This window comes from Malus sylvestris, chromosome 5 (genome assembly GCF_916048215.2).
Source record: "Malus sylvestris chromosome 5, drMalSylv7.2, whole genome shotgun sequence".
Classification (NCBI taxonomy): Eukaryota; Viridiplantae; Streptophyta; class Magnoliopsida; order Rosales; family Rosaceae; genus Malus; species Malus sylvestris.
Genome location: NC_062264.1, coordinates 29,830,761 through 29,846,077, shown reverse-complemented (window position 1 = coordinate 29,846,077; position 15,317 = coordinate 29,830,761). Strand labels below are relative to the sequence as shown.

The following is a 15,317-nucleotide window of genomic DNA, read 5'->3' as shown; positions in this document are numbered from 1 at the left end:
TAAAATTAACATTTTACTAATTAATGAGAGATGACCATTCTATGACTAGCTTGCTACATATGTTGTGTTACTCAAACATATTCCCCTTTTTACCTTTTGGCATTTTTCTTTCATTTAGGTTTCTACCTAGACATAGAGCTTTAAAGGATCAAAGTAATTTTCAACGCCAGTCTAAAAAAATCTACCTTTCACATTATACATTCCTTTTGTTCATACCAGTGAGAGTCAACCAACACCTACTACACGGTATTCTTCCCGTTTAACTTAGCTATCAAAGGCACACTGAAAGATCTCTTCAAAAGTTGAAATGAGAAGCGGGGCCATGGCCTTTTATCCAAGCAACACCAATAGGTGAAGTCAAAAGCATGCAAGTAACAAGTAACAAAGTTGGTGAAGACTCTCGATCATGATATATGACTCACACTCGTTTTTGGATTTTTTGTGTTGTTAGGAAAACCTTCAACGGCTTAAATCATCATCTATATATATTGCTTGCACCACCATAACCACACAGGCACCAGAACAACCTAAAACCTGATAGCAATCTCCCTCTACACGTTTAGCTTATAACTAATGGCTTTTTCAGTGATCTCTGTGTTTTTTCTTCTACTTGGTGAGATATTTGCAGCTGAAAATGATGACATTGCTTTCGATAAAAAATATGAGTTCATATGGGGAAATGATCACATCTTGTCTCTGAATCAAGGGAGAGAACTCCAGCTTACGTTGGATAATCGTTCCGGTTATCATCTTCATCTTCTTATTTTTGTTAGATATGCGAATGATATTTCATGATTAACTATCTTTTAATATTTTCATTTTGATAGTTATGATGATTATCACGTTTCTTTCTATCAAGTAAATGGCATGTGCCCTATAGGTATATATATCGACCTTGTGTGACATAATTTGGTCTCTATTTTGCATGATTTTTTGAAAAACATGTCCAACAAACCCTAGATGTTATGGAATGTACCTCTAGGAAATTAGAACACATGTGAGATGACTAAGGATTTTGTAAGTCTTCTTACTTGTGAGTCTTTCATGCTATAAAAAAACATTTATATAAAAGAGCTAGTAACAAAAAAGAAAAGAAAAAAGCAATTAGTGTTTTCGATTAATTACGTTTGGCTTTATGAACTCTTTCCTCTGTTCTAATATTTGAATAGCTACTTGGTCATTGCAGGGTGTAAATTTGCTTCGTACCTAAACTACAGTTCTGGGTTCTTCCATATGAGGATGAAGATACCAGGGAATAATAATACTGCAGGAGTTGTCACAAGTTTTTATGTGAGATATATTTTTCCATAATTCTCTTTATTATAATATAGATTTGTTTTCCTTTTTGTGATGTATCCTCATGTTGCCATGGAATCTAATTTTCTTAAATTAATATACATCATACACATATGCAGCTAATGTCAAAGGCTAGTGCTAGTCAGCATGATGAACTGGACTTTGAGTTCTTGGGTAACATAGAAGGCCAGCAAATCACATTGCAAACAAATGTGTTTGTAAATGGTGTGGGGGACAGAGAGCAAAGGATTAACCTATGGTTTGACCCAGCAGGAAATTTCCACGATTACAAAATTATTTGGAACCCTCATCAAGTTGTGTAAGAATCAATCTCCCATCTCTCCAATACCATGAAATATATCGTTCTCTTGTTAGACTATTCTTTACTTATCGATCATGTAAACGTGAGGTCCAAATTTACAGTCTCTTCTTTATTTGCAGATTTTTCATCGATGACACCCCAATTAGGGTTTTCAAAAATTACACAAACTATGGAGTTCCGTACCCGACGCAGCCAATGCGAATCGAAGCAGCCTTGTGGACTGCAGATTGGGCAACTTTCGGGCATAAGATAAATTGGACTTACGCACCATTTGTAGCTCACTGCCAAGGATTTGACATAAGTGGGTGCTCAGCACAGAACTCCGATGTTGAAGAATGTTATAGCTCCAATCATTGGTGGAACAACATGGAGTATTGGAACCTAAATTCTACCCAACAGAAGGCATATGAGAATGTGAGAAAGAAATACATGAACTACGACTACTGTGATGACAAGGCTAAGTACCCTTCCGGGCTTCCCCGAGAGTGCGTTATTCAGAAAAATGGTCGGCTACATAATGGTCAGAAATATTAGAATACAAATAAACAAGGGAAACAATTTACCAAAAGAATAAAGGGAGAAATAATACTTGTAATAAAGTACCAATTGGTGCTGTAGCTATCTCAGATGAAATTTATTGGTATTTTCTGAAGAACATGCTTTTTACTTATTAAATAGGATGGTTAGAAATTTGGGAAATTTTTATATGTATGTGATGCATGATTAATTGACTAATTAATTACTTTTATCATACTTAGGCAGCTATGCCATTGCAATTTGATGACTTGAATAACAAAGTACATTCATCTGCTGAACATGAATTACAGACAGCCAGTTTTTTGTTGAAACAAAAAGTTGTTGAAACAAAAAGCCGTCTTTTATCAGTTTTTTAATTAGTCTTCTATTGTTTTTATTTATTTATTTATTTTTTACAAATGATCAACGGGATAATTAAGTATCTTTGTAACTATCCATATCGTTTGTCAAAAGAGTTTAAGACAAACATGCACAAACTAGGTTTTTTTTTTTCTTTTTCTTTTGAACAGAACACAAACTAGTTAACTAAGGAAGGATTAGGCTTTTTGTTCAGATATGGTGTAAGGATTACTATGCCTTTTATGATTACGAATATATTTCTCTATTTATTTGTCTCAGAAATGAGACTTTAAGGAATGCTAAGTAAAATGGTTCAGTTGTTAATGTGGGTTTAGTAACCTTTATTGCCTAATTACAACAGTAGGACAGCCAAACCGCAATAAGTTGTGACGTCAGAACCTTTTTTTGTACGAAAACCCTATTATGCAACGTCCAAAAACTTCGATAAAAACTTGTACAAGATTGTTCTTGCTATTGAGTAACAAAATAATATTGTTAAAAGATACATATATACACCCTTTCTTTCAAGCAGGCCACTTATCGGAATGCAGTCCAGAATAATAGTGACGATGTATATATAAATATATCTTTGATGCTGCCACTTTGAAATGTCTACTTTCAACCGCTGTTTCACCTCTCAAAATGCAAAGTTGGCTTGACGAGCGCAGATGTCAGAGAACAATAAAACCAAATATCTCTTTCTTGTCCTTCTGCTTAAGGGGCAAAGAGAAGCACTTTTGCTACTGAGAAAGCGAACGGTCAACGAGAAGGTTCAAGATTTAGCCGAGTGTAAATGAAACGAGATTCTCATAGTGAGACGTTTCGCTAAATTTCAATATTAGGCCATTTTGGATTGCATTATTTTGTCACTTAACACGTCAAATGGCAAAAATTATAACTACATAATTTGGTCAAACTATGCATGAGCGTACCCTGGCTTGCTTTGCAAGCTTATACTTATTCGGTTGTTTTGATACAAACAACAATATTTAGTCCTCTTTAATTATTTCGGACGTCAAACTTTACTCAAAGCTAACCTGAATGGAGTCTTAAGTTTCTACATTTTTTTTGGACGAAAACCGAGTCTTTACATTTAGACTTTGAGCATTCGACCGTATTTCACAGCATCCAAACCGGTAAGTAATCTAACGATTTAAAATATAACACATCAGCAATAATTATGTTTAGTTTGTTTTTACTAGAAGCTAAATGATTTCCACGTTTAACTATTGCCGTCAGGGTTTGGGTTTCTTCGTCAGTTTTTGCATTGGTGCGTCTTCCTCAGTTTGTCGTGGTCTTAATTATTGAGAGAGCTAAACCAGTCACAAGTTCGTTACAACAGTAAATAGTTAATTGTGGTATTTGTGTAATTAGGTGTAGAAGATAAGGGTACTGATGTAATGAGCCTTTGTGGCTATATATATTCTTGTGTACTGTCAATTAAGTTTAATCAATGAAAATATCCCTTTTAACATTTTCTACATGGTTTCATCGCCAACCTCCTCCTGGCATTCCTCGATCCTCCATTTCTTCCGCTCAGTTTCTCAGATTTCTGTTCAATTTGATTGAAGTTCTTCGTTGATTTGGTATTCTGATCACTGTTCTTGATCGGTAATGACGTCTTTGAGTCGGTGATATCTGGATTTTCTTCTTCTCACCGCTTTCATTTCTCGATCGATTCCTCGCTCGATTTCTTGATCGATTTTGTGCTCTCCATCTTTGATCGATTTCTCGCTCGATTTCCTGATCGATTTCTCTTTTCTCAAATCTCGAATCTTGCTTCTGTATATCATGGCTTCCCCCTCTCACTCTTCGTCTCCGATTAACTCACCACTATTACCAAACCCTAATTTTTCTGCAAATTCTCTACCTCAGAACTCGTATATGTCTCTTACGATTCAAAATAGTGGTAGCATGATGCCAATCAAACTCAAACGCACCAATTATCTCCCATGGCGTGCGTTATTTGCTCATATTTTGCACTGGTACAAACTTCTTGGTCTCATCGATGGTACTGAGCCATGTCCGGCTCCACTTCTTCCTGATTGATCCTTGAATCCAGCATTTGAGCAGTGGTTTGAAAAAGATCAAAATCTCTTGATCTGGCTTAACTCGACCTTATCTGAAGATCTCATTCCCTTCACAGTAGGTGTTTCCACATCTCGAGAGCTTTGGCAGAAGCTTGAACAACGTTTTGGTGGAGTTTCTGAAGCTCATGTCCACCAGCTTCGCTCTCGTCTTCAATCAATTCAAAAAGGCTCTTAATCGATCTCGGAATATCTACAACAAATCAAGGAAATTTCAGATTCTCTCAATGCTGCTGGCGCAACTATATCTGATTGTGATCTAATTGCTGCAACACTTCACGGTTTTCCTGATGAATTCGAGTTCTTTATTGACTCCATCATGTTGCGTTTGTTTTCTACTTCTCTTGATGAATTGCATGGTCTGTTGCTGACAAAAGAGATCTCCATGGCTCGTCGCAGGCAAACTCTGTCCACCGCTGCTACTGAGCCCTTTCAGGCGTTCTCTGTTCAATCCCAGGCACCTTTACTGCCAACGCCTTCTCCACAGGCCTTTGCTGCATATAGTCAACCTTTTCAATCTTCTTTCCGTTACAATTCTAATCAAGGCAGAAACAATTGCAATGTTTCCAGATGTAATCACAATTTTCGTACTAATCGTGGACACTAAACTGGTACTTATCGTGAAGGTCAATCTCATGCATCTTATCCAGGCTCCCGGTCTACCAACCAAGGCTCTTCATCTACTCACAAGAACACATGTCAAATCTGTGGCTCTACCAGCCATGAAGCCATTGACTGTTTTGACATGATGAATCCTGAGATTTTTGGACGGGTGCTACTAGCCAAACTTGCAGCTCTTTGTGCTCACTACTCATCCAAACCATCCCCATCTTAGCTGTTAGACTCTGGCCCCACATCACATATCACAAATGACATTACCAATCTCTCAGTCGTCTCTCCCTACACTGGTGAAGACAAAGTCTATATAGGAGATGGTAAAGGTCTGTCTATTCACAATATTAGTACCCCTTCTTTAAATACATCTCATACTTCCTTTAAGTTGAGTAATGTATTACATGTAGCTGCTATGAAACACAACTTATTATCCGCCTACCAATTTTTAAAAGATAATAATTGTGCCTTGACTCTTGACCCTGATGGATCCACTGTAAAGGATCATGTTTTGGGGAAGACGCTTTTGCGGGGACAGGTTAAAGATGGTTTCTATCCTCTTTAAAGCTCTAGTCATCCCGCTTCTTCATCACCCTCGACTTTCATAAGTGTCAAAGCTACTGTACAGATTTGGCATCGAAGGTTGGGTCATTCATCTCCTTCTATCTTTCGCAAGGTTCTTTCAGGCAATAAGCTTGGTGCAAGGCAGGACTACTAGTGATATTTTCTATTCAGATTGTGCTTTAGCTAAAAGTCACAAGCTTCCTTTTGGATCTGCTAGTTCTACAACTACTCAAAGCCTCCAATTGTTACACTGTGATCTTTGGGGTCCTGCCTCCATCACTTCACCTAGTGGTTTTAAGTACTACTAGTTGCTAGTAGATGATTACAGTAGATATAGTTGGTTATTTCCATTAAAGGCTAAATCTGATGCTTATTCTACTTTCGTTGTATTCAAACAATATATGGATAATCTACTTGGAAATAAAATCAAGGTTGTGCATTTAGATTCCGAGGGTGAATTCATTGGTGCTATGTTTCAGTCTTTTCTTCATACTTATGGCATTGTTCATCACTTAACATGTCTTCACACCCCTGAACAAAATGGCTGTGCTGAACGAAAGCACAAACACATTGTGGAAACTGCCAGAACATTACTTGTTGCTTTTAATATTCCACATCTCTATTAGGTGGAAGCTTTCTCCACAACTGTGTACTTTATTAACAGATTACCAATCTCTGGACTCTCTAAATCTCCTTGGGAATTGTTATTTTTCAGGCCACCAGATTACTCCCGACTTAAAGTCTTTGGTTGTAGATGTTTCCCGTGGCTCAAACCTTATACTCATTCCAAGTTGGACGCTAAAAGCAAAAACTGTGTTTTTTTGGGATACAGTTTATAACACAAGGTTTATCGATGCCTTGACCCAGTCACTAGTCGTATCTATATTTCTCGACATGTACAGTTTGATGAAGCAACATATCATTTTCAGTCTCCTCCCACCAGTCTAGTTATCTCTTCAGAATCTATTTCAGCTCCCATGGATCTGCAGTTCTCCGTTCGTAATAGAATTGGTGTTCCTTCTGGATCTTCAGTTCCAGATTTGAGATCCAATTCTGATTGTTCTTCTTTAGGTTCACACATTGGTCATTCTCAAGGTCCCATTCCAATACAGAATCTCCGCATGCTGCATCACTCTCTTCCAATGCACCAATTATTTCCTTACCCCCTACCAATACTCACCCTATGATCACTCGCTCTAAAGCTGGTATCTTCAAGCCCAAAGTATATGCAGCTACCAAACATCCTCTTCCATCTGGTATTGACTTTGTTCCAAATACATATTTGCAAGCATCTAAACATGCTCACCGGAAATCTACCATGCAAGATGAGTTCAACCCCTTACAATCAACAGGAACTTGGACACTTGTTCCTCCATCTTCCTCCTACAATGTTGTTGGTTGCAAGTGGGTTTTCCGAATAAAGAAGAAACCTGATGGTACTATCGAGAGATTTAAAGCTCGTCTGGTTGCAAAAGGGTATCATCAGGAAGAAGGAATTGATTTTCAAGAAACCTTCAGTCCTGTGGCTAAACCAGTCACAATTAGAGTCATTTTGTCACTTGTTGTGCAGTTCAATTGGTTTTTAAATCAATTAGACATAAGTAATGCCTTTCTTCATGGTGATTTAAAGGAAGATGTATACATGCAGCAGCCTCTAGGTTTCACTGATCTCAGTATGCCACATCATGTCTGCAAATTACGGAAATCCCTTTATGGTCTCAAACAAGCACCTTGAGCTTGGTTTGACAAACTGTTTCAAGCTCTTATTCAGCTTAGTTTTAAGCAATCTTCCTCAGATGCTTCCTTATTTGTTCTTCACAGTACAACTCCTGTCATGGTCATTGTATATGTCGATGACATATTAGTCACTGGACCTGACTCTTCCTTATGCAATCTATTTATTCAAAAACTCAGTGCTATTTTTCCAGTCAAAGATTTGGGTCCATTGCACTACTTCCTGGGATTAGAGGTTCAATGATCATCCACATGTCTCTTCCTTCATCAAACCAAGTATTTACTAGATCTTCTCAGAAAAACCAATATGGATGGTGCAAAGCCTTGCTGCACTCCACTTGGCTCTAATAAATTGGATCACACTGGTCCTCTTTTGTCCAATCCAACTGAGTATCGATCTATTGCAGGTGGTTTACAATATTTGACATGAACGCGTCTCGATATTTCTTTTACTGTGAATCAAATCTGTCAGTTCATGCATGCTCCTCGAGACCAACACATGCAAGCTGCAAAACGAGTTCTTCGTTATCTCAAGGGTACTGTGTTTGAAGGACTATGGTTCAAAAATGGTGCAACTAATCTTAACGCGTTCTCAGATGCAAACTGGGCTGGCTGTCTTTTTTATAGACGTTCCATTAGTTGTTACAATGTCTTTTTGGGATCCAACCTAATCAGTTGGAGTGCCAAGAAACAAGCTATTGTGACACGATCATCAACGGAAGCAGAATACCGTTCTCTTGCACACACTACCGCCGAACTGACTTGGATATGCAAAATCTTCCGTGACATTGGTTTCCCTCTCTCTTAGGTTCCTACCCTCTGGTGTGACAATATTTCAGCAATCTCCCTTGCTTTTAATCCGGTATTCCATGCCAGAACCAAACATGTGGAGATCGATTATCATTATATTCGAGAGTTGGTCTTGGCTAATCTCATCAAGGTTAACTTTGTTTGCAGTCAGGATCAGTTAGCTAACATTCACACAAAATCTTTTTCCAAAAGTCGATTTCAGCATCTTAAATCCAAGCTTCCTCAGTTGATCCCAAGCTCAACTTGAGGGGGTGTATTGAGAAAGCTAAACCAGTCACAAGTTAGTTACAACAGTAAATAGTTAATTGTGGTATTTGTGTAATTAGGTGTAGAAGATAAGGGTACTGATGTAATGAGCCTTTGTGGCTATATATATTCTTGTGTACTGTCAATTAAGTTTAATCACTGAAAATATCCCTTTTAACATTTTCTACATTAATTTCTCCTCCATCACGAGATTCACTACCAATCTTTGCCTTGTTTTTGGCTTAACAAGAGATGGAAATTGGCTTATGGTTTGAGGAATCTTCACATCCTATAAGCCAAAGATAATTTGTTCATTATTGGGGAAGAAGAAGGATTACATCTGTAATCGCTGCACAGAACCTCTTGACGAAGGTTACAGGGTTTTTGTTCATCATTTTAACGTACTGATTAGATTTGGAGATTCTTCCACACATGGTGAATTTCCATTGAAGGGAGAGGAGCACACCAAGAAAAATATTGATGATGTGTATATGTAAATGGTCAGATGTAGGGTTTATTATAACAGACCTCGGTGATTGTAGGGTCTAGGGTGAAATATACCATGTATAAGTTGTATTGTATTTTGTCATTGTGATACTCTATTCTCCAACATTAATAACAATACACAAAATTGATACTCTTCAACGAAGGTGGAACATACCAATTTATGTGAGACCTACATTTATTACAGGATGCTTCTAAATAACATAACTTATTTGCAAGAAGCATATAACATCTTAATTAATTAAAAGCGTTTACTCGTGCACCCGATGTTATTTGTTTGTTTCCTCCTCCTCTAGTATCGTTTGTATATATACAAACTTATGAACTAATTAATAAACATATATTACTCGTTTACAATTTTTGAATGGCCTCTTTTGATTATATATAAATTAATACGAGATGTAGTTTGTTATGGAGATAGAATATCCGGAGAAGTCAATAGCGTGTGGGAAACAGATCAGCTGTAAGGTAGAGAGAATGATGGTTCACACACTTTCTGCTTCTCTTTAATTTGGATTTTTTACAGGAAGACGTTTAAACCTCACACACGCAGAGAGAGAGACACACACACATATAAAAATAGACATATATGCTTTTATAGCTTGCACCACCACCACTATAGGGGCACTAGGGGTTTTGGATTAAAATGGATTTTCCAGTGTTGGGTTTCCTTGTGTTAATTCTCCAACTTGTTGGTGGGATGCTTGCACGTGACAATATTTTCTATGATGAGAACTATGAAGTCAACTGGGGATTTGATCATTTCAAATCTTTGTATCGAGGGAGAGAAGTCGAGCTTTCCTTGGATAATAGTTCGGGTTATCATCATATATCACAATTTAAATATTCAATTATTCATCCTCTTCTTGTCCTCTCAGTTTGAAATTTTGATGCTAACGATCCATGATCTCTTTCATGCATTCATTATTCAAACTCTGTTATTAATTTGCATAAATTTTGATCTCTTGATCACAATTTATATTTTTCAGATAGATTAATGACATGTGAGGAATATGACAATCTGTGAAACTGAGGACATAGTATATGTTAGTAACATCAAGTGGTGTGTGACTGTCACACCCAAAAAATTGACACTTACTCAACGGTGAAAATTGTTTATACCAAACAAAATTTTGACAATTAAGTGAAAAAATAAAGATAGAAAAAAAAAATTGCGAGGTGCACATATGAAATTTTTTGTTTGTGTTGCGCATATGAAATTTTTTGTTCTTTCCTAACTTATTTTAAAAATACGGAAATATCATAACTCATGAGTTTAATAAATCTAGTACATATATGGGCTTGGGGCAAAGGCTAGGGTTACATACCTTGACCATGCTCCTCACCATCATTATGTGATTTAAATGTAGATTATCTATCCATTGCCAAACGTGTAAACGCTGATGTAAGTAGTGGATAAGGTTTTCCTCTTCAATCCATTGTGTCTCAGATTCAAACTCTTTCTCCTTTCCACAGTCATATAATTTAAGGTAGATTATCTATCGTTTGTCAAAAATAAAAATAAAAATTTGAAAACACTGATTAGTAGTAGTTTCGGTTTTTTTTTTCCCTTCTAAAAATGGCTGTTTTTATTGATGCGTTTCTGTGCGTTTCTTCTACATGTTGCTCGGATACTTGCAAGAGTGTAACCAGCCATGACATTAGCTTTCGATATAAACTATAAACGCTCACATGGTAATGGTATATATCATGCTCATTTTTCCTCTTTGAATCAAGAGAGATAGAACTCCAGCATTTCAAGGAATTACTTCGGATTATTATCAAGGGCGACGTTATTGGCAATGCAAAAAAAGTCATCAGGAACTAATTTTGTTAAAAACACAAGGGATAAATGAAGAAGTGTATAATGACCTTAATTACAAAGTGCCAATAATATATCTCTCATTATCATTTCCATATTTTCTTCGACTAATGAAAATCTCTCCCCATGCATGATTAATCACCAACAAATACTTTTGTTTCCTTTTCATGAGCTGTTTTTGTTGATTTCTTTTCATTTCTTCACCAAAGTATGGTTAAATATGAAGTAAATTAAGACTGATAAATTAACTTTATGTGTTTACTGTGTCAACTTTAACATTTAGTATCAATTGCATGTTATGAGAAAGAAACCACAAAGCCAGTTATTTTGATTGATTCTTGACTACTGTAGTAGGTCCATCATACCCACCTTAATCAAGAAATTAAGAAAAACAAAGTTGAACATGTGAGATTTTACTCTCTTGAAGACTTTTATAGATCGAGGGTAACCATAAATAAGGATAATTATTTATCTCTCTCTTTCCTTTATTTATCTTAAATTAAATAGATAAATATTTGATTTATTAAGTACATTGCACATTTCAGGCGCAGGGTTTATATCCAAGCTAAGCTATGGTTCTGGGTTCTTTCACATGAGGATTAGATTACCAGAAGCCTGGAATACTGCTGATGTTTGCACAACTTTTTATGTGAATATTATTCCATCCATTCTCTTTTTTTTCTTCATGAATTAATATTATTGTCCCAAAATATGGCCGATCGAGGCAAAATATTCATTGGTAATGTGCATTAATAATTATATATATGTATATGCAGCTAACTTCAGGCGATGAACCTCATCAAGATGAGCTGGACTTTGAGCTTTTGGGAAGCAAACCAGGGGGGGGAAAATTCTTGCTGACAAATGTTTTTATAGATGGTCAGGGCGGTAGAGAGGAAACCATGACATTTTGGTTTGACCCCACTACTGAGTATCATGACTACCAAATTCTTTGGAACCACCATCAAATTGTGTAAGAATCACATCCTCCATGTCTTAGCTAGCCTCGCAATCATCAAATGTTATTTGCATTTGTCAGACTACACATAACTAATCTAAATTCGTGATTTTAATTCACAGATCTAGTTATTCGAGTAATGCTGTTTTGACACAGAAAACTAGCATATTTGCTGTGTCTAATATATGTGGTTTCACATGCAGTATTGTTTATGTTACCCCGATGTTTATGCTATCTCTATTATAGCATTATTCTTTCTTTTACCCCACTACTAATTATCACAACTACATGTCGTATGTACAAAGAATTTCGGAGACGATTCAGGGCCAAAATATGTCGTAGACGATTCCAAGAAGTTTGAGGACTGTTTACCGAGAAGCTAACAGTTTGAGGTATGGTACATTGCCCCGCAAGGCTGTTTACCGAGAAGCTAACTTTCTGGTTCAAGCTCCTGTGTAGAGATAAAGCTGGCTTTCTGCATTAACGGATAGACCATCTATGTACAAAGAATTTTATCATTCACAGCGTTTGCGCTTGGGCTGGTGAATTTGAATCAGAGGGGGTAGGCTCAGGAATTTCTCTTCAGCAAACACTTATAGTTGTTGTAGAACCCGATAGTTAGAGAACTGTTACGACTTATTCCCATGAAACAAAATTACATACAAGCTGGTCCTTGAATTCAAATTTTCAGGAGGAAGATCAGTGGAAGATGTGTGCTTACCACGTCACCTTCAGCTTGGAGACCAGTTGCTCAACTGGATCATTTGCAGAAAGAAAGTGAAATATCTAGTGCTCAGGAATCTGTCTTTGTGCTTGTTACTCAATTAACAGCTTCTGATGTTTGCTTGCAGTTGGAATGGTAACATCTTCATTCTGAGTCAGTTTTCCGTACCAACCTGATGAAGCTTGGCCGGAGAATCAGTGATCGCTTACATCTACACCACCGCTGCAGAGACCGTGAAACCCCGAAGCAAGTGTGGTAACCCTGGTTTCATAAGATATTTCATCCACCATGTCTATAGATGTTTGATATCTTTTAACTCAATTTGAAGGCTAATGAAAGTTTCAACCTAGAGTATGAATTTTATGTTTGATTTTCGCATCCGTTTTATTTTTACTTTAGGCTGAGTGAATGAAACCAATATATGACTTATTCTTGCATTATATTCTCATCATTTACAAGTAATATCAAACGCTTACAGGTAATATCAAGTGTATCTGGCCCAGAATAACAAAGGAAAATAGGGAACACAAAAGGGATCCGCCTCGAATCAAAACAATTTGTCCTTTCTTTTCTACGCTACGAGTTTTCTTCGCTTGTGAAATTTCTAGAGTGATCGAGGATTCTCCCCAATATGAGATAGGTTACTACTATAGTAAGAACCCCAACTGGGCTGAATGATCACGGGTAGCGCACGAGAACGAGACACCAGATAGATGGAAACTAAGAACAAACAAACATGAGAACCTCATCTAATTTTTTTGCAAGGAGAAGCCACACCTGCCTCATCTTCTGTCATCCTCTTCATACTCCCACTCATATAACTGCAACTGAAGTGGTTGCTCGCGATGCTCTTGCACAGTCCATTACTGCTTCCTTGAATATCTGAAAATATCCATCAAGTTGGTTGAATGGTTAACAAAGCCAGTTAAATAACATAAAGATGAACCAAAAACCACTCCAAAAAAATTCGGAAATATTCTCTCTTTGTATCGATATCATCTCAATAATGTCAATATTGTTAACTGTCATGATATGCAGTAACAGAGTATCAATACGCAAGCTTTCCGAAAACAAATTAAAACTTGATCCAGATTACAAAGTGCTTATCTATCGCTAACAAATACCTGGGTTGGTTTCACTAATTTTCAACTTTTTGAGCAACTTCACATCCTCCAACAATTGCTTCCTCTTGGAGCAAATTCCAACATTGCTAGTCGTCCTCATCTTTTTACTCTTCATCCCCAAAAATTCCCCATCTTCCAACTCTGCCTCTCTTCCTCTGCTATCATCAACAACGTCACACCCAACTCCTGCAAAACCAAAAAGATTCAATCTTTTTCAATCCTAAAGAAGAAACAATCGAATCCGACCCGACCCATTTGCCCAAAACGCATAAACAAGCAGTGGTTTAGTAGTATTTACTCACTCTTGGTGCCAGCTCTACAGAGCTTGCCGTCGACGACGATGGGGTTGGCGTCGTCTTCCCCCGTGGGGAGTCGTTTGGTGAAGAAGAAAGAGAGGAGGGACTTCCAGGTGACCGAGGAAGCGATGAGGTCGGAGCCTCTGCCGATGAAGTGTCCGTTGAGCTTCAGCGTTTGTGGGTCCACCCCGAATGCTCTGGCTATGGAGCCCAGGTCCAGCTTCTGCTCCTCCTGTGCAGCGAATGACGCCGTTTTCGCAGCCGATGGGCAGCGCAGCTTTATCGTCCTGACTCTGTTTTCTGACATCTCTCTCTAACAATTAGTTGCTTCCCTTTCTTATTTTCTCTAGTTCTTAGAGAGTTTTGTCAGTCGGAGAAAGTGTTAGAAGTTACTCACAGCGTTGGAGGTTTCCGGAAGTGTCTAAAGTTTCTTTTTTTTTTTGGCAAATCTAAAGTTTCTTTCTTTATTAGAGCGGGTCGGGGTCTAAATTTTCTTTCTACAGTCCGCTTAAGTGTATTTTCTTTCTAATTATAGAAAGTTTGGAGTGCTAAATAATATTTTTGGAATGTTACTAACAATTTCGTTTACTTGAAGGAAACAATAAGCAAACGCTAATTTTTTTATGCATTTATTCCAAAGCAAGTAAATTGCTCGAATCACCAGACTTTAGGTCTGCCACATGTGGCACATCCCAGTTGGGAGGCAACCCATTGGCCCAAAAAATATGGCTTCGGGCTTTGTATTTTGGAGGTGGTGCAAATATATTCCATTCTATTTTCCATCTGTGGTTTCATTTATGATCAACGTTATCTCAAATATCCTTAAAAATCAACGGCGTTCTTCCGATACGGGGTGAATATAAGGTCTCATAAATAGTAATTTAGTACCATTCATACAACGAGAAGTGTGCCAATGCTCTTAATTAGGTTGGATAGACCTGAAATTATTGCCAGATGTGTGATTTAGGTATAAAGTTTGTGTGCGTAGTATCTCATTCATCCAGACAACTATCTTTCTCACATTCATACCTAATCACATGTTTAATTGAATTTGGTCACATGTATTAAAAAAAACATGATTCAATTAACTCATATTCGAGGACAATATCGATAAGATTAACTATAGCTAAAACAAACACCAAACTTGAATCCAAAAACATAGAAAAATGTTCACGAACTAAGGTGGATTTGGTCAACATGGCCATTCATGTCAAAATTCTGCACTTCCAATGATGTTTGGTGGAGCAAAATTAGTCTCACATATTGAGTACGAGAATGGTACTCCTCAACGACATTGGTAAAGGCACGAACATGTGCTTAACCAATTATTTCTTTTATTACA

The 15,317-nt window shown here is 37.3% G+C and overlaps 3 protein-coding genes across 3 annotated transcripts; 2 read left to right on the top strand and 1 right to left on the bottom strand.

Annotated features, from left to right (window-relative positions):
• The first annotated feature begins 544 nt into the window (after window positions 1-544).
• LOC126624748 (xyloglucan endotransglucosylase/hydrolase protein 2-like) lies at window positions 545-2,233 on the top strand. Its single transcript, XM_050293849.1, has 4 exons — window positions 545-742; window positions 1,187-1,290; window positions 1,416-1,615; window positions 1,738-2,233. The coding sequence occupies exons 1-4, from the start codon at window positions 574-576 to the stop codon at window positions 2,150-2,152; spliced, it is 888 nt and encodes a 295-aa protein (XP_050149806.1). The 5' UTR covers window positions 545-573; the 3' UTR covers window positions 2,153-2,233.
• A 7,437-nt stretch (window positions 2,234-9,670) lies between these two features.
• LOC126620611 (xyloglucan endotransglucosylase/hydrolase protein 2-like) lies at window positions 9,671-11,917 on the top strand. Its single transcript, XM_050288815.1, has 3 exons — window positions 9,671-9,869; window positions 11,419-11,522; window positions 11,650-11,917. The coding sequence occupies exons 1-3, from the start codon at window positions 9,698-9,700 to the stop codon at window positions 11,848-11,850; spliced, it is 477 nt and encodes a 158-aa protein (XP_050144772.1). The 5' UTR covers window positions 9,671-9,697; the 3' UTR covers window positions 11,851-11,917.
• Window positions 11,918-12,394: 477 nt separating this feature from the next.
• On the bottom strand, window positions 12,395-14,411 carry LOC126620947 (uncharacterized). The gene is made up of 4 exons (XM_050289280.1): window positions 13,982-14,411; window positions 13,680-13,865; window positions 13,333-13,437; window positions 12,395-12,816 (listed from the first exon to the last, which is right to left on the bottom strand). The coding sequence occupies exons 1-4, from the start codon at window positions 14,280-14,282 to the stop codon at window positions 12,767-12,769; spliced, it is 642 nt and encodes a 213-aa protein (XP_050145237.1). The 5' UTR covers window positions 14,283-14,411; the 3' UTR covers window positions 12,395-12,766.
• Window positions 14,412-15,317: the final 906 nt, after the last annotated feature.